The sequence below is a fragment of the Squalius cephalus genome (assembly GCF_949319135.1).
Source record: "Squalius cephalus genome assembly, chromosome: 10".
NCBI classification, from domain to species: domain Eukaryota; kingdom Metazoa; phylum Chordata; class Actinopteri; order Cypriniformes; family Leuciscidae; genus Squalius; species Squalius cephalus.
This window is the reverse complement of record NC_137131.1, coordinates 24,167,212-24,193,218: the sequence shown is the minus strand read 5'-3', so window position 1 is coordinate 24,193,218 and position 26,007 is coordinate 24,167,212. Positions and strand designations below refer to the sequence as shown.

At 37.3% G+C, this 26,007-nt stretch overlaps 1 protein-coding gene across 5 annotated transcripts in view; it reads right to left on the bottom strand.

Annotated features, from left to right (window-relative positions):
* LOC307165178 (endonuclease V-like) overlaps positions 1–26,007 on the bottom strand; it is a 301,965-nt gene that overhangs the window by 215,027 nt on the left and 60,931 nt on the right. For all 5 annotated transcript variants that reach the window (XM_079882554.1, XM_079882555.1, XM_079882553.1 and 2 more), the window contains exon 3: positions 590–724. In XM_079882554.1, the coding sequence (XP_079738680.1) occupies positions 590–724 (135 nt within the window). The remainder of the gene's footprint in view (positions 1–589; positions 725–26,007) is intronic.

Genomic DNA, 26,007 nt, shown 5'->3' with positions numbered 1-26,007 from the left:
GGCTCTTAAATCTTATTTGTTCTCTCTGGCTTTTGATTAGATTAAATTAGTTAGTTAGTCAAAGGTGGTTTTTTTTTTTTTTTTTTTTGTATGTGTTTATATTTTGTATGATGCATGTTTTCTTTGTATGATTTCTTTTTATATGCTCAATGCTTTATTGTACAGCCCTTTGGTGCAACTCTGTTGCTTTTAAATGTGCTATAGAAATCATTTTTGACTTGACTTGACTTGAGAGAAGACAGCTGTCTATACCCTCACCAGTCAGCACTTAAGTTGCAGTACACACCACAAAGTGTTCAACACCTGTTATAGATGATGTGCAAATATATGAATAAATAATTTACAAAGCTTTATGAATCCCTTAATCTAAAGTGTAAACAAAACATCACTTGTAAATGTGTTATACATCATTTGTAGATCTTTCTTACCTGTTACAAAGTATGTGTATGTGTATACAAGTCATTTACAACTCCTTCTGCATGCCCTAATCTAAAGTGTAAACTATTCATCACACTAAAATTACACTCAGTCTGGCTAAGTGAGACTATGTCAGGTTTAAGCTGAGGCAATAGATATGATAATGACTAACCTGTGGCATAAGATTTGGCTGTTCATTCTTCAGTTTCTCCAGGGCCTGCAGCAGAGGTGGTGCTTCTCTGAAGCCCAGGAAACCAGCCACATAGGGGACATTAAGAGTCACCATCTTACAATCCTCATACAGAAGCTATGGGGGGAAAAAAATATATTGAGTTAGTATTTGGGAAAACAAACTATTAAATATATTTAATATTCATAATATAATCACATTATAAGTAGTAAAGGTTTTTTCCCCCAAAACAGTGAGTTTCCTTTAATCTGTTTAGCCTGTTTCACTGAACTGGTTCACTCGAAAATGTTTACAAGTTTTTGTGTGGTATTTTTCATTTACTAAAGATGTTTTAGTGAAAATATACAGTATGTAGGTAAATATGTAAGCAATAAGCTATGAGAGACCATTGTGAATACAGTGAAGCAGGGGCGGTTCTAGGCCCTTTTTCACAAGTACCGAATTGAGTTATCATTTGCGTCTTCTTGAGCAGATACACACAAAAATATAGCTGAATAATAAAGGAATCGAAATGACACAAAATTCCACACAATTTTTCTAAAGTCGTCCCACGCAGGACTCAAACCCACTATCTCTGGATCAGATTCCTGTCACTTAGCTCGTTGCGCCACTGGGAAAAGGTGCATTCATGAAGATGCCGATGTTCCATAATTCAAGAGAGAATCAACTCAAAATTAATAATTTTTATATGCGCCACATCTTATTTATTGAGTTCCTTCTTGGATAGATGCCATGTCTGGAACTGAAGCATCTTTGCACCACTTCTGGCCACAGTACCTATTGCGGTCTGGGAATGTGCCACACAAGATTCGAACCCACGACCTGAATGGTTCGGGGCTCATGGCACGTGGTTTAGCAGCTTGCGCCACTGATTTAACGCTGACTTACCAAACTGCAGAGGAGAGGCTTCATTGTAAGAATTAGCACACACATCTTAATGCTAATGTAGCATATGGTTAACCTGATAGCTGAAGAGCCACAATGCATTCGTGAAGTGTAGCATTTAATATCATGATATTATATTGTAATTAATGGCAGTGTTCTTGTTTTATTCTATTATTGCGCCACCAAGTGGTGCCGTTCCACCGCTTTTTTATGTGTTCTCAGAGTGAGCCCATACATGTGTGTGTCAAATTTGTTGAAAATATCTCATTTTGTTTTGGAGTTATAGACATTTATATGTATGAGAGCATAAAAAATGACCCATGGGCAACTTTGATTGGATGTTTTTGCCACTTACTATCAAAATGTTGACATTTGGGCATTCACATTTAGCCAACAACCTATGTTTCCAAACTTTTGACGGTGGTTTCGTCTCGATTGGTCTAACGGTTTCGAAGATATTGGCAAAAGTTTTTTAAGTGCTAAATGACAATGCTACATAAATAGTAAGGCCAAACCTAGCATGTTTGGTATCGTTGGACTCGGAAAAGATTGAGGAACCTAAGGAGATGATCCCGTGAAAATAAGTCAACCACACCCAGAGTTATAAGCATTTGAAACATATTTTTTGCCACTAGGTGGCGCTGGTTCAAAACTTCTCAGGCTCCTTCAGGGCATCGTACTGATGACCCATACTGAGCTTCGTAACGATATGTTCATAAAATACAGCATTTTAGTACAAAATTCAAAATGACCGACGCCTAAAATGGTCGATGTGGGAAAATTGGATATCAGTCGACTCGGCATGACACCCTGAATCTAACGAGACCCCTTTTATGATATTTGGACAAATCGTTCAGAAGTTATAAGCAAAAAGCATGCTTGTGATGACGTGTCCCAAGTTTGGTCTGAATGCGATAAAGCGTTGCGGATATACAGCCTTAAGTCTGTTTTTGCAAGCGCTACGTAATATTTGTTTGCGCGGTATTCGAGAATGGTTTGACGAATCAACTTGAATTCCAGAACTTTTCGTCAGCATGGTCTGAAGATGATCTGGTTAAATTTTCGTGAAAATCGGAGCAACCGTCTAGGAGGAGTTCGAAAAAGTAGTTTTTTCTGAGAATTCAAAATGGTGGAAAGATTTCCATGACAGAAAATGAAGTCATAGGGTGCATTCGAATCGGCATGAGTCACGTAATCAGAGGAAACAAGAATTTTGTTTCTAGTCTTTATGGTTAAAAAGTTATTAGCATAAACCTGAGTGAAACTTTGGACAGTTGGTGGCGCTCGAGGGATTGAGTTAGAGACTCCAAATTTGCTATGGTGACTGTTCAGACTGTCCTCTATCAGTGTTCAAATTTCAAAACTTTCCTGCAAAAGGTTCTATAGGCTGCCATAGACCTCCAAACGGAAGAAGAAGATGCACTATGCACTTTCAGTGCTTGGCCCCTAATTATCTACGTAAACACAATCTTAAGTGAACATAAACAGTTAAGAAAATATCAGATGTGTATCAATATAAGGGGACATCAAATCACAAAGTCTCTTCAAACTGTTTTTCTTTGATGACGGTAAATGAAAGGTATGGTGAACAGGAACTGTTTCAGGAATGGCACAAAGGTGTGTGATTCTCTATGTTTAGATAAATGTGCTCAATAATGTGTCTTTTTGTTCTTTATTGTGTATTTATTTATTTATTATGTTGTGTTGTAATTAAAATCAATACAATAAAAAAGCCATTCTTTTAATCTCCTCACATTCTTTGTTCTAGCTCTCTCACAGTCCCTTTAATCAGAAAAATCCTCCAGCTCCTGCACATTCTTTGCTTTTCCAGCATCTTCTGCATATTTCACTCCTTACTAGCAGTGATTGTATAATAGTGAGATCCATCTTTTCACACTGGTGACAACTGAGGGACTCAGTACACAACTACTACAAATGCTGCAAACATTTAGTGATGCTCAGGAAGGAAACATCCATCAATAGCCAGGGGGTGTATAATTTTGAACGGGATGATTAGTGTAAATTCTTCTTATTTTGTTTACAAATTAATTAATTCTATTTAGTACTGCCCTTCAGAGGCTAAATAAATATATTAACATGTAAAAGAAAATAAGAAACATTTACACATCTCCATCATCTTGCTCAAATGTTTACCCCTGGCTCTTAATGCATCGTGTTGCATTCTTGAACATTACCTTGCAGATTCTGAAAGATGTACAGTAGGTAAACATATGACTGCAACTGTACATTGCAATCATTTTGTAAAGGTTAAAATGTTAATTTAAGAGCTTTCACTGGAGTTTGATTGTCAGGTGATCTGACCAATCATAATGAAGCTATCCACCATTTTTGTCTGACAAACAAACCAAACCAGTCAGTGAATTTGAACGTGAAAAATGGTGTGTATTGACGTTTTTTTGTGTTTTTTTTTTTTTGCAGTTCTGATGTTCATTTGTGTTTAATTTGTGCTAGAACTAGAAGAGATTATCAGTTCACGTGCTGCTTGAACTGAAGCGCTACACATTACAGCGCCACAAAATGGTATTTATTGTTTGAATTTCACAAAAAAAGAGACTTTATTTCATCCAAAAAGTAACCTGCTCTGTCTTGTCTGTTGGCTCATTGTCAATGTCTTCTTTGCTCCACAATGTATTTTTTACTGTGTGAGAACATGATGTGTGGACTGAGAGTGGAATGGCTTGTCGGACGTATAACAGTAACTAAGAGGGGCAGGTCTTTGTGAAAGGTCAATTTCAAATCATTTAAATCTTTGTGGACTCGACCGGACTCGAATCGTGACTTCAATACAGAGGTACGTACCGAACAGTCATGTGTGTGCATCGTTACACCCCTAGTAAAAAGCATTAATAGCAAAAATAGCAATTTGGTGCAGTTATTATTTATGGCCAAAAATTTTAATAAATGTGATTTTTATAACAGTGTAGCAGATTACTTACATAAAATGCATATAAATATTATTTGTCACTCTACAGGTGCTGGTCATAAAATTAGAATATCATCAAAAAGTTGATTTATTTCAAGAATTCAACTTAACAGGTGAAACTAATATATTATATAGACTCATTACATGCAAAGTGAGATATTTCAAGCCTTTATTTGTTATAATTTTGATGATTATGGCTTACAGCTTATGAAACCCACAAAATCAAAATCCCAGAAAATTAGAATATTACATGAAATCACACAGTAATTACACAGTGATACCATGGTCGTTGAACCAGGTTTTGGTTCTTTTGGCAGTGTGGGCAGGTGCAAATCCTGCTGGAAAAAGAAGTCAGCATGAAGTGCTCTGAACATGTCCTGGTAGACGGCTGCGTTGACTCTGGATTTAATAAAGCACAGTGGACCAAAGTCCTCTTTTCTAATGAGAGCAAATTTTGCATCTCATTTGGAAACCAAGGTCCCAGAGTCTGGAGGAAGAATGGAGAGGCACACAATCCAAGATGCTTGAAGTCCAGTGTGAAGTTTCCACAGTCTGTGTTGGTTTGGGGAGCCATGTCATCAGCTGGTGTTGGTCCACTGTGCTGTCCACTCAACGCAGCCGTCTACCAGGACATTTCCAGAGCACTTCATGCTTCCTTCAGCAGACAAGCTTTATGGAGATGCTTCCTTCATTTTCCAGCAGGATTTGCACCTGCCCACACTGCCAAAATAACCAAAACCTGGTTCTATGACCATGGTATCACTGTGTAATTACTGTGTGATTTCATGTAATATTCTAATTTTCTGGGATTTTGATTTCGTGGGTTTCATAAGCTGTAAGCCATAATCATCAAAATTATTACAAATAAAGGCTTGAAATATCTCACTTTGCATGTAATGAGTCTATATAATATATTAGTTTCACCTGTTAAGTTGAATTCTTGAAATAAATCAACTTTTTGATGATATTCTAATTTTATGACCAGCACCTGTATATCTGCCAATAATATGTCATAGTCAGATTATATTTAAAAGCTTAGTTTTATGATAAAAGCTCTGCCATTTTTATTGTGGGGGGCAAAATGCAATGAAATACGATATGATTATTGAGAGATGAAAAAATAAATGTTCCTCAAAAGCCTGTTGTATCATTATTTGATTCCTTTTAACATGATTTTTCTAATGCTAATGATTTCGCTCATGTACAGATTTTTCAGCAAAGTTGTTCATGTTGATAATTTAGAGTCCTTAGAAATTCATGTATTATATATTATACAGTACGCTTTATACAGTTAAGAGAAAAACAATTAAGTCTCTCTTTTTGTTTATCTCAGTGTTCTCTTTTTATAAATAATGAGCATAATGTTTCTTGAGGTCACAAAAGTAATAATAATGTTAGAAGTATGTTGTCTATATTTGCACTGCAAAACAACACATTAAATGCAGTACATTTTGAGAAAAGAATCAGTTATTTAGGCCCATAAAAATCAGAAAAAAGTCTTGCGAAATCCTGGAGGGAGGACTAACGGTACGGATCCACTTGTCCGTGCGACACTTCTGTCGCGCCGCACTCCACTTTATTCCAATGGGTGACATCAAGCGACTTTGACGTCCCCGGCGCTTCATTTGGAAAAATGCTGCACGTCAACAAGCTGGCCGATACCCATCTTTATGCAAATTAATTCCGTTGAACGCGACGTGACTATTCAATAGAAGTAGAGCATATGGAGACGGGGGAAGTCTCTCGCAGGTTTTAAATACGGAACATTTCCCACTCGGTCAAAACCACGCCCATAGCGGTAAACTAAGGAACGCCCATCAACGTACAAATGTGGGGGGGCATTGTGACACCCCGTGACAGTCGTGTCGCAAAAGTGGATCTGTACCGTAAGTGGTGTCTGCATAATAATATTGGGTTCATAGACAATTGGAAAAGTTTTTGAGGCAGACCTTATCTGTTGAAAAGAGATAGTCTTCATTCCTCTTGGAGTAGTATCACTCTTCTTCCCAGGTAAAGAAGCAGACAGACTGGCTAATCCGATTGTCTTCTAGTCGCCTCACGTCACAGAAGTCAGATAAATCCCAACACATAGAGACTCTTTCACCTAGATATCATCATATAGAGACTGTTTATGTTCCCCGAACTACGAAATACAAAAAAACCTCCAAAACCATATAAGGGTAAAAATGTAATTGATGTTCAACAAATAAAAAACAGATATAATACATATGAACAAATGATAAAGCTGAATGTTAGATCCCTTTATTTATTTGTTTTTATGAAACACAATCTAGTGTAAGTGATAAATCCTATATGACATTTGTACTGGATACTGTTACAGGCCACCAGTGCACCATTCAGACTTTATCAAAGAATTAGCTGATTTTTTATCAGATTTAGTACTGACTGCAGATAAAGTCTTTATTGTATGAAGATATTGTAAAAGACGCATTGGGATTGACATTTACAGACATTCTAAACTCTATTGGCATTAGACAACATGTGTCAGAATTATCTAGTCTTGTGTACACTCCATTTAGCCAAGGCTTCAAAACCAATTCTCTGTTACAAATATGGTCGAACTATCACTTCTATCACTAAAGATTGCTTTATAAATAATCTTCCTGATCAGTTTCTCCTCCTCAGCATATCAGATAGCTTATAAGAACTCAATGTTGCAACAGAAAGTTTTGACTTTCTCTTTTCCAGCACTTTAGACATATTTGCTCCTTTGCGCTTAATGAAGATTAAGGAAAATAGTCTGACGTAGGGTTGGGTACTGTTCACAATTTAATCGGTACCAGTTCCTGTACCGGTACACGTAATTCGGTGCTGGTACCTAACGGTACCTTTTTTCGGTATTTGAGGCATGTTTACCTCAATAACTGTAATTTATAGAAGTGTTATTGACATTATGCCAGAGCTGCCTTGGTCGCTGTCTACCATTGTCTGTGATGTTTGTATACTGTAATATTTATCCGTAAATAGTAGGCTACAAGCTACTTAATTAATTGAATTCATAAAAACAACCATTTTAATAAAAAATATAGCTGCAAGCAGCAATTATCTGGGGCAAGCGCAAGACGACGATGAGACATGCCAACATGGCTGGGAGTGTCAGACCAACTGCAGCAAGAAGCAATTAAAGACATTTAAAAATCACATACAGTAACTAAAAATAGGATTTAATGGATTATCACTTTCGACCAATAGGTGGCGCAATGAAAACTATGTGATGTGGTCAGAGTGAAGTGACAATGACGTATATAAAGTTTGGTGTCAATATGTCAAGGCATTGCAGAGATAAAGCCTGAATATTCATTTTGGCATCATGCCTCAAATTTGCTGCTGCGGTATACGACAATGGTTTCGTCTATTAACACGAAATCCATAACTTTTACTCTGCACGGTCTGGAGATGACATGATTCGATTTTGGTGAAAATCGGACAAACAATCTAGGAGAAGTTTAAAAAAGTAGGTTTTAAAAGAAAATAAAGATGGCAGACAGGAAGTTTGGCTGACTATGGCAAAATTGGTATCTATGTTTTAGGCATAACCCAAGAAATCTATTAAGACCATTACAAAAGGCAAATTTATTCAAAAGTTTTTAGCATTTTTGGAAATTTAATTATAACTTTTGACCAAAAGGTGGCACTGTCTGGAAATCTTTTGAGTACCTTCAGGGCATGGTGCTGATGGCACGTACTGAGATTCGTAATGTTACACCAATGCATTCGTTAAGTATAGCATTTTACATCACAGTATTGTATTGAAGTCAATGGCAATTTCATGTTTTGTTCTATTATTGCGCCATTTTGTTTCTAGCCCTTATGGTTCAAAAGTTATTAGCATAAACATGATTGAAATTTTGGAAAGTTGGTGGCGCTAGAGGGATTGAGTTGGAGACTCCAAAATTGCTATGCTGACAGTTCAGACTGTCCTCTATCAGTGTGCCAAATTTCATAACTTTCCCGCAAGCGGTTCTATGGGCTGCCATAGACTCCCAGAGCGGAAGAAGAAACGGAAGAAGAAATCTAGCTGCAAGCAGCAATTACCGGGGTCAAGCGCAAAGAAGACGACAAGACATGCCAACATGGTTGGGAGTGTCAGACCAACTGTAACAAGGAGCAATTTAAGACATTTTAAGACGATTATTGATGAAATGGCTGAAAAATCATATAAACAGTCATTAAAAATATGATTTAATGGATTATCACTTTTGACCAATAGGTGGTAGAATTACGAAATTGATGTGATGTGGTCAGAGTGAGGTGACAATGACTTTTAGTCAGCACAGTCTGGAGATGATACGATTTGATTTTGGTGAAAATTGGACAAACGGAATAGGAGAAGTTTGAAAAGGTAGGTATTGAATGAAAATCAAGATGGCGGACAGGAAGTTTGGCCAAATATGACAAAATTGGTATCTATGTTTTCAGCGTGACCCAAGAGATCTATTAATACCAGTTTCATTGCAATAGGCTAATTTATTTAAAAGTTATTAGCACTTTTTGAAATTTCATTATAACTTTTGACCAAAAGGTGGCGCTGCCCCAAAACATTTTGAGTACTTTCAGGGCTTGGTGCCGAAGACACATACCAAGTTTCATAACAATATGCTAATGCGTTCATAAAATACAGCATTTTTGTGCAAAATTCAAAATGGCCGAAGGCCAAAATGGCTGATATGGGAAAATTGGATATCATTCGACTCAACATGACGCCCCAAATCTAACAAGACCACTTCTATGATTTCTGGTTTGGACAAACGTTTCAGAAGTTATACGCAAAAATAGCCATTTGATGTATCTCCGGACCAGCAGGTGGCGCTGTGCCGAAATGCAGTATGTAGCCTCAGGCCATGCTTGTGATGACATACCAATTTCTGTTTTCGCAAGTGCTACGTACAACTTTTTTGCGCGGTATTGGCCAACAGTTTGACAAATCAACTTGAATTCCATAACTTTTTGTTGGCATGGTCTGAAGATGATCTGGCTCAATTTTGGTGAAAATTTAAGTAACGGCCTAGGAGGAGTTTGAAAAAGTCTTTTTTGTAAAATTTGAAATGACGGAAAAACTTTCATGATGGAAAATGACGTCATATGGTGCAATCGAATCGACTTGAGGAAAGGAATCAAATGAAAAATTATTTTGTTTGTAGCCCTTACGGTTCAGAAGTTATTAGCATAAAAATGAGCGCAACTTTGGACAGTTGGTGGCGCTAGAAGAATTGAGTTGCTATAGTGACAGATCAGACTGTCCTCTATCAGTGTGCCAAGTTTCATAAGTTTCCCGAAAGCGGGTCTTATGGGCTGCCATAGACTCCCAGAGCGGAATAATAATAATAAATATAGCTGCAAGCAGCGATACAGGGGCCAAGCCCTGAAGCAGCAGCAACTCTACCCGGCCCTCCCTGTTCAGCAATCAGGATTGACTCTGGCTCTCCTCTCTGTGTTCGCAGCATGTTCCGCTGTGTGTGCGCGCTGTGCTCTCCGCACCGTGTTCGCAGCGTGTTCTGCTCAATGTTCCGCTGCAACCTCACTGTGATTTTATGACAAACTGTTCAAAAATTATTGGCCAATATAGCCATTTTCCAGATCTCATAGCAGCAATCCGGGGCCAAGCCCTTAAAGGCACTGCAAGCAGAACAAGTACAGCAAGCTACAAGTACAGCAAGTACAGCAAGCACAGCAGCACATCAAGTCCTGTAAGCACAGCAGCGCAGCAAGCATTTAAGCACCAACAGCAGTGCAGAGCCGGAAGAACAAAAACAGCAGAAATTGAATGTACATGTAAATGTACATCAAGCACAGCAAGAACTGTAAGCACAGCAGCGCAGCGAGCATTTAAGCACCAACAGCAGTGCAGAACCGGAAGAACAAAAACAGCAGAAATTGAATATACATGTAAATGTACATCAAGCACAGCAAGAACTGTAAGCACAGCAGCGCAGCGAGCATTTAAGCACCAACAGCAGTGCAGAGCCGGAAGAACAAAAACAGCAGAAATTGAATGTACATGAAGAACAGATTCAGAATTACAGATAGGATGAAATCAACATGAACAGAAGGTCTGATGAGAATGAACACAGAATAAATAAATAAAAAACACAGACTTATTTCTAATCCAAGAGTAAGAAAGATTAGTACAGCTCTTACCCGGATAATAAAGGAATTTAAATGACAACTTTAAAGTTGTACAACACGGGACTCGAACCCACGATCACTTATCTCATCGCGCCACTTGGCAGACATACATTTTCATAGCTTGAGTGTGAGAATGAGTTCTCAAAAAAGTCCATTAACATGTTAACCAGATTAGCATGCTATGCTAATGTAGTTTATGGTTAACTTGATAGCTGAAGACCCACATTAGAAAGAATGTTAACTGGTTAGCATGCTAACCAATTAGCGTGCTAAGCTAACTAACATAAGACAACAAACACAGGCTAAGTCAAATTTGCAGACGAATGCATCGGGAACGGTAGCGAATATCAAAAATCTGTTCAGTCATTTCTATGCGGCTTGGTCCAAAGATCATCTGAGCAAACTTCTGAGCAAGATTTGAAGGAGGAGTAGCGAAAAAACTGTTTACCATTTGCTTCAATATGGCGGACAGTCACATTCTTGGAAAATGACAAATCAGATATCGTCAGAATCGGCATAATCCAAGGAACATAATGACATAAAGAAATCAAATTTTGACCTGTTTTCAAAAGTTATAAGCATATTTTCAAAACACCTTATACATCTGGAACACTAGGTGGCGCTGTGTTCAAAGTTCTCAGGTACCTTCAGGCCATGGTAATGATGATCCTTACCAATTTTTGTGCCGATATGTCAAATATTTTATAAGATATTGCAATTTATGACAAAAATCAAAACATTTCTGTGCGCCTCAGTCCAAAGATCATTTGAGTAAATTTTTGTCAAAATTGGACAAATTTTGAAGGAGGAGTAGCGAAAAAACTTACTGTTTAATGATATATTATTTAATACTGTACTTTTCAAAATGGCCACTACTGTAATCGGTGGAGTCTTTAATGGACTATATTGGTTGTGATCACCATGATGAGAGGAATCAAGTGTACTAAGTTTCATTTTTCTAGATCAAATGGTTCAAAAGTTATAACCATTTCAATGTTGAATTTTTTGAACTGGTGGTGGCACTATAGAGTTGGTTCTAGAGACTCAAAAATTGGTCCAATTACTATTCATTACCATCTCTACAAGTGTACCAAATTTCATAATTTTCCTATTTTCCGTTGATAGGGCTGCCATTGACTCCCATTCGGGAAAAATAATAATTAGAAAACTAACAGATACAATAGGGGCTATCACCTTCAGGGCTTGGCCCCTAATAAGAAAACTAACGGATACAATAGAGGCTATCCCCTTCGGGGCTTGGCCCCTAATAATAATAAGAAAACTAACGGATACAATAGGGGCTATCCCCTTCGGGGCTTGGCCCTTCGGGGCTTGGCTCCTAATAAGAAAACTAACGGATACAATAAGGGCTATCCCCTTCGGGGCTTGGCCCCTAAATATAGCTGCAAGCAGCAATTATCGGGGCCAAGCAGAAGAAGATGACAAGACATGCCAACATGACTGAAAGTGTCAGACCAACTGCAACAATGAGCAATTAAAGATAATTAAAGAGGATTTTAGGCAAAATGGCTGAAAAAATCATTTATACAGTAATTTAAAATATGATTTAATGGATTATCACTTTCGACCAATAAGTGGCACAATTATCAAATTGATGTGATGTGGTCAGAGTAAGGTGACAATGACACATACAAAGTTTGGTGTCAATAAGTCAAGGCATTGTAGAGATAAAGCCGGAATAGTCATTTTAGCATCATGCCTCAACTTTGCTGCTGCGGTATACAAAAACGGTGTTGTCTATCGACATGAAATCCATAACTTTTAGTCGGCACGGTCTGGAGATGATACTATTGGTGGCAATTCGTATTCGTAAGACATTTTTTCATATCTCCGGACCAGTAGGTGGCGCTGCGCTAGGTTTTCTAGGTTTTCCCTGGTCAGTGGCGGAATTGTTGTCTAAACCTGCAAAATAGCACCAGGGAACGTTTGCGCCGGAACACGCCTCCTCTTTGCGCTGAACCACCCCCGGGAGCGCAAGTTAATTTCCTAATTTACAGATGTGCGTCTGTTGAGGGAAAAGTCCGCTGTGCGTTCCGCAAAATAGGAATGATACATGCGTCGGTGTACAAAGTCAATTGCGCTGGGTGCAAGATAGGGCCCGATGGCTGCTCTGTCAAGTCTTTGTTGTTAGTTAGGAACCTGGGTGTGCTCTTTGTTACCAATCTTTCATTTAAAAAAGAAAGATTGGTTTCATTTACCAATCTTTCATCTTTCATTTCTACCATCTGTAAAACCGCATTATTTCATCCTAAAAATATACATAAACTACAACATACATTATTGTCCTTCACATCTATTGCGATCTCAAAATTCTGGCCAGTTGAATACCTAGAATATCAAAATCAACCGCAGGTGGTAGATCCTTTTCCTACTTAGCACTTAAACTCTGGAACTGTCTTCCTAGCATTGTTCGGGAAGCAGACACGCTGTCAGTTTAAATCTAGACTAAAAACACATCTCTTTAACCTGGCACACACATAACACATTATCAATTTCTATTATTAAAATCAGTTAAATGATTGTTAGGCTGGGCAGCTCTGAAGTGTCAGCAGAGATTGTGTCAACTAGACCAGTGGTTCTTAACTGGTTTGGCCATGGGACCCACTTTTTCTCATGGTCATTGTTAAGTCCTACGTTGTAATTTTATTTGATATTTTTGTATGTTATGTGTGTCAGGCCACTAGGTGGCAGTAGTGGTCATTTATCTGCCTTCTTCTGTGCAGGTAAAGCCAGGTGAGGGTGATCACCTCTGCTGATGACTGCTCGGTTGGGATTGGTCTTCAAGGAAAAGAAGAGTATCACTGATCTTCACTGAAGGAAGGCTTGTTATTCTGTTGGTTGGATTTGTTTGTTGTTTCTGTACATTGCTGCTGCTGTTCGGTTGTGATTTATTTCCAAACGTACCCATTTTATTTCTTTGTTGTTAAAAGCTTGTATAAATAGTTACGTTGATGTAGACACTTTTTGTTGCTGAACCCAACTGTTAACTGTTTATCTGATGTTTCTCTTGAAAGAAAAACGAAAGAAACAACAAAATAGTTCCCTGACTCCCTCTCTACTTTAAACAGGAGAAAAGCATTACAAAAATAAAAAAGGCACTCACTCCCTAGAACTTTCAAGTTTGTCTATATACAATATTTAATTAGCCCCACGTTAGGATATATAAGGCCTCATCGACATGACAACAAGTGGCACAGATCATCAACAAAACCCGTCTCCATACACTCTCAGAAAAAAAGGTACAATTTTGTACCAAAGAAGGTACAAACCCTTGTCACTGGGGCGGTACCTTTTACTGGTACACTGTAAAAAATAAAATCGTAAAAAAACAGTCATTGACTGTCAGCTACGGCTGCCAAACAAAAACCGTAAAAATAAAGTAAAATATCCTAATTTAAATTAAGTGCAAAAAACTTTTACAGAAATTTTCCTTAAATGTTTTACGGAAAAACACTGTTATTTTACAGCTATTTCCTGAATTATTACGATCAAATGCCTTCATTGTAAAAAAATCCCATTAAAAACAGTCAAATGACTGTCAGCAATGGCTACCATACAATAACCGTAAAATTAATGTAAAATATCCTAATTTAAATAAGTGCAAAATACTTTTACAGAAATCTTCATTAATCTTTTTTAACAGAAACACACAGTTAAAACACAGTTAATTCACATTTTTTCTGATTTTTTACTGAAAAACATGCAGTTAATTATATGCATGATTTGCTGTGACTATACGTCACTACATCAGCAACTACACAGTTACTGTCTGTTAAATACAGCAACATGCAGCAATTCATCAGAGTTTCTCTGCTCATCCTGAACTGAAGCTCAGGCTCTACTCTTCAATACAATGGTGACACACGAAACACACCATACAGAAACACTTTAAACCCAAACAGAACATTAAACACTATCAGGATCTCAGCATCTTCACTTATTACAATCCAGACTTTATTTCTTTCATACTAACATTCTTATTGAGAATTAACAGAGGTTTAGAAGTTGAAGCTTTATTGAAAAGAATAAAGTTTGATGTCACCATGATGGAGATTAGTGTTTGTTTTAGTTGGGCTCTTGACCTTTTAGTGTTTAACTTAAGTTTTTCTCTGGCTTCTTTAACTGTGTCTCTGATGCATATTAGTTATTGCAAGAATCCAAGAGAAACTCAGATCAGATGATGTTGGTCTCTTTTTAGTGATAATAGTCATCATGTAGTGTCCTGCTTCATTGATACCACCTGAAGTGTAAATCTGATTAAGTAATTAAATATTAGTTGTTAATTTTTGCATGATAAAACTGCTATAGAAGATCCTGCAGTGCTGTGATACTCAGATTTTATGAAGTCATTATACAGAAAATGTTTTGACAGGATCATATCAACTCACTCAGACATCAAAAATCAGCGTATGAATCGCAACAATGGTGACAATGAAAAAAAATCTGAACTACTATAAAGTCACAAAAAGGCTTTGTTGGTTGTCACCATTGTTGAGATTCATATGTTGATTCTTGATGTCTATACTACAAAAAAAAATTAACCAGCTCAAAACTTTTTCCATATATATATCTTTTTAAATTTCAGATTATTACAATATTGTTGCCAAGGATCATGTGAGAAATTATGACATTATAGACTTTGTATAAAGCTAAATTTCATCTACATATTATGTAATTCTAAACTAATATATTCAGAGATTTGGCTGTCATATCAGTGAATCAGATCATCACGATGACTGTAACATCACTGATGAATGACCAAGATCATCTGATATTTCTCCTGCATTTATTGCTATAACAAATGTGTATTAAATACACAGTTAAAGCAGCATGAGAAAACTAAAGTTAAAAACTCACGGGTCATGAGCCCAACTAAAGCAGACACTGATCTCAATCATGGTGACATCAAATTTATCTTAAAGCTGTCAGCTGCGGCTGCCAAACAAAAACCATAAAAATAAAGTAAAATATCCTATTTTAGAAGTGCAAAAAACTTTTACAGAAATTTTCCTTAAATGTTTTACAGAAAAACACTTATTTTACAGCTATTTCCTGAATTATTACGATTTTAAAAAATTATATGCATGTGAGAAATTATGACATTATAGACTTGTTATAAAGCTAAATTCCATCTACATGTAATCTAAGCTAATATATTTATATTTTTGACTGTCATATCAGAGAATCAAGCCATCATATGATGACATCATCAAAGAATGACCAAAATCATCTGAAATTTTCTCCAGCATTTATTGCTATAACAAATGTGCATCAAATACACAGTTAAAGCAGCCAGAGAAAAACGTAAGTTAAAAATTGAAGTCATGAGCCCAACTAAAGCAGACACTAATCTCAATCATGGTGACATCAAATTTATTTTAAAGTTTTTTACAATTTATTTAAATTAGCATATTTTACTTTAATTTTAGGGTTTTTGTTTGGCAGCCGCAGCTGCCAGTCATTTGACCCTTTTTTTACGATTTTTTTACAATGAAGGTATTTGACCATAATAATGCAGGAAATACCTGTGAAATAACAGTGTTTTTTCGGTTTATTTAAATGACCATATTTGACTTTAATTTTAAGGTTTTTGTTTGGCAGCCGCAGCTGCCAGTCATTTGACCCTTTTTTTACGATTTTTTTTACAACGAAGGTTTTTGATCGTGATTATTCAGGAAATACCTGTAAAATAACAGTGTTTTTCAGTTTATTTAATTTAGGATGTTTTACAGTTTTTTGGGGAGCTGACAGTCATTTGACCATTTTATCATTTAACTGTTTTCTTTCTGTTAAATTACAGATTATATTTGTAATTTTACATACATTTTTATGTAATTTAAGAAAACAGAAAAAATACTGTATGAAAAATACAATACATTTTCTGTATAAAAAGTGTGAATTACTGTAATTTGTCATTAATGTCACAATACCTAAAATAACAGCTGAATTTTTATTTTACAGATATTATTTGTAATTTTACAGTGTTTTGAGTACAATTTAAAATGAAAGAAAATGATCGTAAAAAATTCACAGTTATTTTCTGTAAAATTAGGATTTTTTTTTACAGTGTACAAAATTGTACCTTAATATAGAGGAACAAATTTGTTCCATTCCAGTTTGTACCTTAAAGGACATGATTTGTTCCATGGGAAACCAAAATGTACCTTTTGTTTTTTAAAACTTGTTGGTGCAATATTGTACCTTTATCAAAGGTACAGATTTGATCCTTTAAGGTACCACCCCAGTGACAAGCCCCTTTGTACATTAACTGTGTCAAATTTGTTCCTATGAGAACTATTAAAGGCTATGTTTCTATTGAATAACATGCACATTCAACAACTGAATCCTAAAGGCATCAATTTATTCTGTAAATACATATCAAATACATATGAACGTTTGAATACTTTCATTCCAACTTACAGTAAAGTATTTCTTTGTGTAAATACATCAAAGACTTCACAATACAATAAAGACTTAGCAGAATTAACAGAATATCACTTCTTTAAAAAGATTTGAAAGAATTTAAAGTGCAATTACACTAAAATGTTACAGTACATAAAATATATTTTCTCATCTACAACAAAGCTAGACTTGTTTTTTTCCCCACTTTTTTCACACAATACCCTTGCATTTATTTAACTTTTCTTTTTAAAACACCATCCTCCAACCGAACTGCTCAGCAATTTTAGATCCCTCCATTTTTACACTGCTGAAGATTCTCCTCTCACTGAAGACACGTCCAGTCAAGACGTTCCCAAGATCTGCACAGTGGGTTGAGATGTAGCCGGTTCTTCCTGAACATAATGAAGAATCAATATTAGAAAAGACAGATGTACATTTATTAAATTTATACTCCCAATGACAAGCTCAAATTTGACCTCTAGACTTAAAGGGATAGTTCACCTAGAACTGAAAATTCTGTCATTTACTCACCCTCAAGTTGTTCCAAATCTGTTTGAGTTTCTTTCTTTACTTGAACAAAAAAGAAGATATTTTGAGAATTGAATTAGTGGGAATTAATGGGCCCCATTAACGTCCATAGAATATTTTTCAAATGTCAATTTTTTTCATACTATGGAAGTCAATGGGGCCCCATTGACTGTTTAATTTTTTGGGTGAACTACAAATCCTGCAACATCTCGTTTGGCATCCATGTAATGTGCTTCTATAACGGATTTCAGCTTAGCCAACCTCAACCTCAACACATTAGACAATTTTACTTAAAGGAGACATATCATGCTTTTAAATCGTTCCTTTTTACATATAAATCATATATTTGTAGTCTATATAAAGCGGAACTGCAATGCTTGGGTCTGAATTCCTCATTATTATAGCTCCACAGGCCCCTTTTCTACCCCTTTTCTCAACTCAACTCAACTTTATTTATATAGCACCACTAAAAACAACGATTGTTGACCAAGGTGCTGTACATTATTGCACAAAACATTGGCATTAACATCATTTACTACATAAAAATACAGGACAAAACACAGAACATACCAGACACCACACAAATCAGCTACAATTATAAGCCAGAGAAAAATAGTAGGTTTTGAGTTTAGCTTTAAACTCATGTAGTGTAGTGGCAGTTCTAATAAAAGCAGGTAAGCTGTTCCAAAGTTGTGGTGCAGCAACGGCAAAGGCTCGATCTCCTCTCATTTTTAATCTGACCCGCGGAACATTTAACAGTCTCTGGTTGGATGACCTAAGAGACCTTCCAGGATTGTGGATGGAAAGTAAATCAGAGATGTATACAGGAACCAATCCATTCAAGGATTTAAAAACCAGCATCAAAACTTTAAAATCAATTCTGTGACGGATTGGGAGCCAATGCAAAGATTTAAGAACAGGGGTAATGTGCTCTCGTTTGCGCACACCAGTAAGGAGCCTGGCAGCTGCATTCTGCACCATTTGCAGACGGTTAAGAGTTGCTTGATTAGTGCCCAAATACAGGGAATTACAATAGTCTAGCCTTGTCGAAATAAAAGCATGAATCACTCTTTCAAAGTCCTTAAAGGGGGGGTGAAATGCTATTTCATGCATACTGAGTTTTTTACACTGGTAAAGAGTTGGATTCCCATGCTAAACATGGACAAAGTTTCAAAAACTAAGTTGTACGTTTGAAGGAGTATTTTTGTTCCAAAAATACTCCTTCCGGTTTGTCACAAGTTTCGGAAAGTTTTTTTCGAGTATGGCTCTGTCTTACGTAAGATAGGGCGGAATTTCCTTATATGGGTTCTAAGGGCACTTCTCCGGTAAGATCGCGGCCGCGCGCGCACTCGTAGACTAGAGCAAGAGAGTGAAAGCAGTTCGCCATCAAAGCGCCCTGCCCGGCTTTTGGGAAGTCAATGTCACCAAAGAAGTGTGTTTTTGGTTGCCAGGGCAAGACAACCCTGCACAGATTCCCAAAGAACCCAGCGTTAAGGAACCCGTGGATGGAGTTTGTTTTCCTGAGCATAAACGGAGTTGTGTTGTAAGACTGTTGTTCCCTGCATTTCGACGATGATTGTTTTATAAACAAAGCCCAGATCCACGGATTTGCAGATCGTCTAATGCTTAAGGATCGAGCAGTCACAATGATAAAGTTTCGCGGTCGTGCGTTGGAACCGGACGGTGAGTAAAACTGTTTGTTGAACAAATGTCTCTGTGTGTTGTCACTAGCTTGGCGCGTTAGCACAGCTAAGCTTCGCCCACACGGCCCGCCCCCAGCCGCTCGGTTTTTTCCGGAAAGACTCGGTACAGCCAATCTTTCTGTTAAAAATTTAATAAAACAAAAGACTTTTTGGAGATATGAAGGATGCAATATTACTCTATAGGTACTCAAGATTAACAGGAGATTGAGTGAAAATGAGCATTTCACCCCCCCTTTAAAAGAAAGAAATGATTTCACTTTGGCTAAAACTCTGAGATGAAAAAAACTAATTTTGACTACCGTATTAATCTGTTTGTCAAATTTGAGAACACTATCAAAAACCACGCCCAGATTCTTCACTAATGGTTTCACACATGGAGATAAAGAGCCAAAATTTGAGCAAAGGGAGCTAGCAGCTTCTGATGGTTCAAAAACTATAATCTCAGTTTTACCATCATTAAGGTGAAGAAAATTTAGCGACATCCAGGCCTTTACCTCTGCTAGACAAGCCAACAGACTATCTAAACCCAAGTTATTTGATCCCAGGGGCAGATAGACTTGGGTATCGTCAGCATAACTATGGAAGGAGATGCCATGTTTCCTAAAAATCGACCCCAGGGGAAGCATATACAAGGAGAATAAAATCGGAGCAAGGATAGAACCTTGAGGGACCCCACACGTAAGCGGCACTGCATTTGAAGTAAACTCACCAATATTAACAGAAAATCTTCTGTTGCTCAAATAGGATTGAAACCATTTAAGGGCATTTCCCTGAATGCCCACCCAGTGCTCCAACCGTGAAATTAGAACAGAGTGGTCAATAGTGTCAAACGCCGCACTCAAATCTAACAGCACCAACACAGCAGACTTGCCGGAATCAAGGGTCAATAAAATATCATTTAAAACTTTAACCAATGCTGTTTCTGTAGAATGGCTTTTCTTAAAACCTGATTGAAACACCTCAAAAATCTTGTTTTCATTCAGAAAGTTCTGTAATTGATAAAACACTATTTTCTCTAAAATCTTAGATATAAAAGAAAGATTTGAGACTGGCCTAAAATTTGTCAGAACTGCCGGATCTAAATTTGACTTTTTGAGAAGTGGATGTACAATTGCATGCTTCATGTCATCTGGAACCGTTGCTGTTGCAAGACAGCTGTTCATGATCTTTTGAACAATAGGCCCAATCACCTCAAAATTTTTTTTTAAAAACTGTGGGGGAAGAATGTCATAGGGAGATCCTGAAGGTTTGAGCTTGGCTACAATATCTTGTAAAGCGGGCAAAGTTACAGGCTCAAAATAACTCAAAAGACCCGTGCAAACTGGCGGGACAGAAAACTCAAGAGATACAGTGGAGATACTTTGCCTAATATCACTTATCTTATCCACAAAGCAATTTAGAAATATGTCACACATAGCCAGAGACTCTGTGGGGAAAAGACCAACAGAGGGGTTAACAGCAGCATTTATGATGGAAAAAAGAGCTCTTGGGTTGTGATTATGTTATGATTATGGCGTGATTACTGATGAGCGTCTGTGAGACGCACCGGTCTCGTGGGCTATCTCTCACGGAGGAGTGGGTATTTTCTTAGCAATGGTAAAACGCACATCAACCGATCACTTGTTTAGCGTTCATGTAAACACTACATTCAGATTCACCAATCGGAATGAATTCAGTTAGATTGAAACAAAAGGTGTGCATGTAAACAATGAATGGCGACCGTAGAAAGCAAAGCCAAATCCCGGACATTTTGGACGATCTCGACGGCCGGACATGCAGGTTTCTGCCGGTGAAATCAAACGCACTGACACTGATCTGCGATAGGTCTGTTAGCGCATTAGGTCCAACCCCCTATGGGCGGGTTTGAAAGGGTGGGAACTAGTGCTTGTAGTCTTAACAGAAATCCCCCCCTCTTACACTTCCTCCGACAATGATGCAAAATGATGATTTTTGCGTCATTGTAGGAGGAAGTGTAAAGAGGTAAATACAGATTTCTCTCGTCTCAGGGGAAAATGAGAAAATGTTGCACGACCATTCAATAGTATGACTGGGTGTCTAACATTGCAAAGCTTAATGCAAATGGGTGGAGTGTTCCTTTAAAGGTATAATTCACCCAAAATTAAAAAACTCTGTCATTAATTATTTACTCTCATGTTGTTCCAAACCTGTAAGACTTTCGTTCATCTTTGGAACACAAATGAAGATCTTTTTAATGAAATCTGAGAGCTTTCTGTCCCCCCATTGACAGTCCATGCAACTAAAACTTTGATGCTTCAAAAGGTTCATAAAGAGATCGTAAGACCAATCCATTTGAATCAAGCAGTTTACCGTAGTTCAAATTTTCTGAAGAGACATGATCGCTTTGAACAGATTTCAGAAGCTCAACTGAACATGCTTGACACATGAGAACAAACCTCTTTCTCAAACGTGCTGCGCAACACACGAGAATGAACCTCATTTGTTTTCGCATGTCAAGCGAACATGCTAGAGCTTCCGTTCACTGTATCTGATGTGAATTGATGAATAAAAACCTAAATTCAACCTGTTCATCATAAAGGAAGCACAAAATTTAGACTAAACCACTCAAATCAAATGGTTTAGTTTTACAATCACTTTAGGAACTTTTTAAAGCGTCAAAGTGGTAGTTGCTTAGCTGTCTATGGGGGGTCAGAAAGCTCGTAATTGATGAGTAATTGATGAAAGGATTTTCATTTTTGGGTGAACTAACCCTTTAACATGTTCAACCTAAAATTGTAGCAAAATGATAATTTAAATGCTATTTTTCTTAATTGCATTTACACTCACAGTTAAGACACTTATGACTGCATTTTTATTAAATACCCGCGATGAACGTGGCAAAATTCAATGTGGATTTAAAAAAAGGATTCCGAGCCGATCATTGCATCAAGTGCCTTAACTTTGAGTGTAAAAGCAACTAGGAAAAATAACCTAAATTATAATTTTGCTATAATATTTGCTTGAACATTTTAAACATCTAATTTATTCAATACATTTTATTGTTTATTTTTGAACTTACAAAATTTTCAAATGTATTATGTTAAAGCTAGTGTAGTAATGCAAATTATTATATTATTGATTTTGAATATTTTTTTTGCTCCAGATGTTGCACATATCGTATAGAAAATGTAAATATAAATACAGAAATACATTGCCATTTTACACATTGCATTGCCATTTTGCATGTTACATTTCATATTGACATTTGGTACCTGTATGCTACCATACTTGTGTGAATGTCAGAGTTTTAGGTGAATATACTTTCAGTTAAGTGACAGAAATCTTTCAGAGTTCATTTGAAGTGCAGTTACTGTGCTTTATCAAGATTGACATCACTCTGTCATTATGGCAAACATTTTGTCTAAGGAATTCTTAGAAATATAAATTCAACCTCATCAGAAAAAAGAATATCATAAGATTAAGAAACTCAAATAACTCATTGTAACGTTACTGATACTCACAGCTGAGGACGCAGGAAGACTTTCAGATGTGTGATCAGTGAGACCAGCACTGACAGTTTTCCCCATCATGATCTAAAAATCAAAGACACATTAGCTGAGTTTCAACAAAGGTCTATGATAAAATGACAGAATCAGGTAATCGCATTCATTTAAACACAGAACGAGTGATCAGAACGAGTGATTTTATCTGCGCACTGTTCGTTGGCGTTCAATCACGTTGTTCCAAAACCGCATACAATATTGTGGACTAATGTAAAGTACACCAGCATGGCACCTCTGGTTGAGCATTCATTTACAACAATAATGTATTAAATGTGTACTTACAACACAGAAACTCAATTGCTTTAAAATATATTTGCAGACGGCTAATATCACTGACTGGATTCGTACATAATTAAGCTATTTACACTCGCTATTATCATGTTGAGTAGTTGTAACGTTTTATACATTTTTATTTGGTTAAACATAAACATAAAACCCACCTTTGAATTTCCTCTTCTCTTCGTCTTATAATTCGAGTCCAGTACTTCTGACAATAAAGAGGGCGAAGCCATGGTTGTGGTGGTGCTCGTGCTCGTAATCTGCTTCCCGAAGTTCCCGCTCTCCCGTCTATTTGAAAATGCAGTAATGGCTGCAGCAACCTTGGGCAATCAGTTTCATGTTGCCTAATAGCAAAGTTAACATTTAACAGTTATAGTGGATAATGGAGAACAAACGCCATATATTGTACACGTGATGACTTAATACTAGTCAATAATTTAACTCGCTAAATTAACGTTAAGTGGCTGAAACATTTATATTTTAGACTTGTGAACTAAATATATACATAAATTATTAGAACTCACCTTTAAATTTCGTCTTCAAGTTTGATAAAATAAACTCTCGACCGCGCCACAGTTGTGTAACGTTAGCCTGCTTCCCGCTGTCAGTTCGGAAAATTCCGTGGCTGAAGTGATTTCGACCAATCAGTGTCTTGTTGCTATGCCAAATACTTAACACAGCAACCAATTATGAATGAAATAGTAATTTGGCCTATCACTGTACCCTTGATGTGAGAACAATTATGTACCTTAATTTCAATTGTACCTTAATTAACAGGTACCAAACAGTATCATCAGTGGTCTTTCCTGTACCATTAAAGGTACTATTATTGAAAAGGTACAAAACTGTTCTTTGAGGAACATTATTTGTACCACCGTGTACCTTTTTTTCTGAGAGTGTACCGACGTGATGAATCCAATCTTCAACCAGATGGAACTGGATAAACCCCCTGGGGTCGGCGATCACGCCGGCGTGATCAGCTCGCTTTTTTTCTTATCAGTGCAAAAGAGACTCAAAATACTCTTTTTTGATCTTGCATATAAGTGTTATACATCATTCGATCCTGTTAAGTGTCTATTTTTTGGTGTATACTCACAATAAAAACAAAGTGTTGTGCTTTTTGCCAAATAAAGAAAAATAAACATGATGCGATATAATATAAGCCTTCTCATTAAATTATTTATTATTGTTTTTTATTAGTGACACATTTGGGGAGAGGATATATTCCAAAACTTTATGAAAATACAGTATGAGAATTAACTGCATAGTTACTAGAAATGTTTACCTTGGATATTATACAATTTGCATGCATACAAAATAAGTCCTCACATTCTTTACTTGTGGTACTCTCAGTGACACACCTGAATGTAAGGCTCATTATGCGGGTCATTGTCTTCTCAGTTGTGAATCAGATTATTATTCATGATCATTCACGCCCCCACGTATCTTGCCTTTCAAAACAAAACGTGTCTTACAAAATTTAAATCAATGTATTGTTTTATGTGAATGATTAGGCAGGATAATTTTCAGATCATTTTGAAGCAAAAACTCTAGGCGACAACATCTATTAGTCAAAAGTCTTGTGGACATATATTTATTATGTGTTTTGTGGCCTTATTTCAGAAATTTTAATTTTTAGTTTTTTCAATAACCATGCATAAACATTATTCTCTCAAAAATACAAACATGTACATACATGTTGCTCACATATTATGGTAGCCCTGTTTGTGCTAAATAGAGTGTAATTACACCTTTGCCATTAATATGTTGATAAGCAACTGAAAAAAAGCACAAATGTCAGGGCATGTCAAAACATCTCAAGGACCCCAAAAACACCTTAGACCCCAAAGGGTTAAATATTTTGAATGTTCTGATCCCAATCTGACTTCTGACCAGTAATGCTGCCTGAATTAGGTATGGGCACGAGTACTCAAGTCCTTTGGACGTGACAGCGATGATCGATCATGAAAACGATGATTGCCCTGACTTTAAAAAATATATTTGTCTATTTTTCTGAAATAGGGCGGTACCTGTGGTCTGACTGGTTAGAGTTAGACAGCACGCCTTCCAGACCGCAGAAATAAAGTGAAACTGTATTTGAAAGGCAGTGATGCCTGGAATCACTTTGATCATGAAATACAGTTAAGTGCAAGATGTCATACACGTCACACACCAATCTAACATACACATCACATTATAATGAGAACAAAATTGTAATAGAATGTTGTAAATTATTTGTGCTTTAGTTGCCCGTGTATCAGCGTTGTTATTAAGGGAAGAGCAAATCCACAATGATGAGTTAACCCTTTCAAACTAGCACGGTCAAGTTCACGTGCGCATTCGCGTCCTTTTGTGCATATGTCCATCCATCCATCTTCCTCCGCTTATCCGGGGCCGGGTCGCGCGGGCAGCAGTCTAAGCAGAGATGCCCAGACTTCCCTCTCCCCGGACACTTCCTCCAGCTCTTCCGGGGGGACACCGAGGCGTTCCCAGGCCAGCCGGGAGACATAGTCTCTCCAGCGTGACCTAGTGCTGATTCTCATCCCAGCCGCTTCACACTCAGCTGCAAACCGTCCCAGTGCATGCTGAAGGTCCTGATTTGATGAGGCCAACACGACAACATCATCCGCAAAGAGCAGAGATGAAATCGTGTTGTCACCAAACCTGACACCCTCCGGCCCCTGGCTGCGCCTAGAAATTCTGTCCATAAAAATTATGAACAGAACCGGCGACAAAGGGCAGCCCTGCCGGAGTCCAACATGCACCGGGAAGAAGTCTGACTTACTGCCGGCAATGCGAACCAAGCTCCTGCTTCGGTCGTACAGGGACCGGACAGCCCTTAGCAAAGGACCCCGGACCCCATACTCCCGGAGCACCCTCCACAGGCCACCGCGAGGGACACAGTCGAATGCCTTCTCCAAATCCACAAAGCACATGTGAACTGGTTGGGCAAACTCCCATGAACCAGCA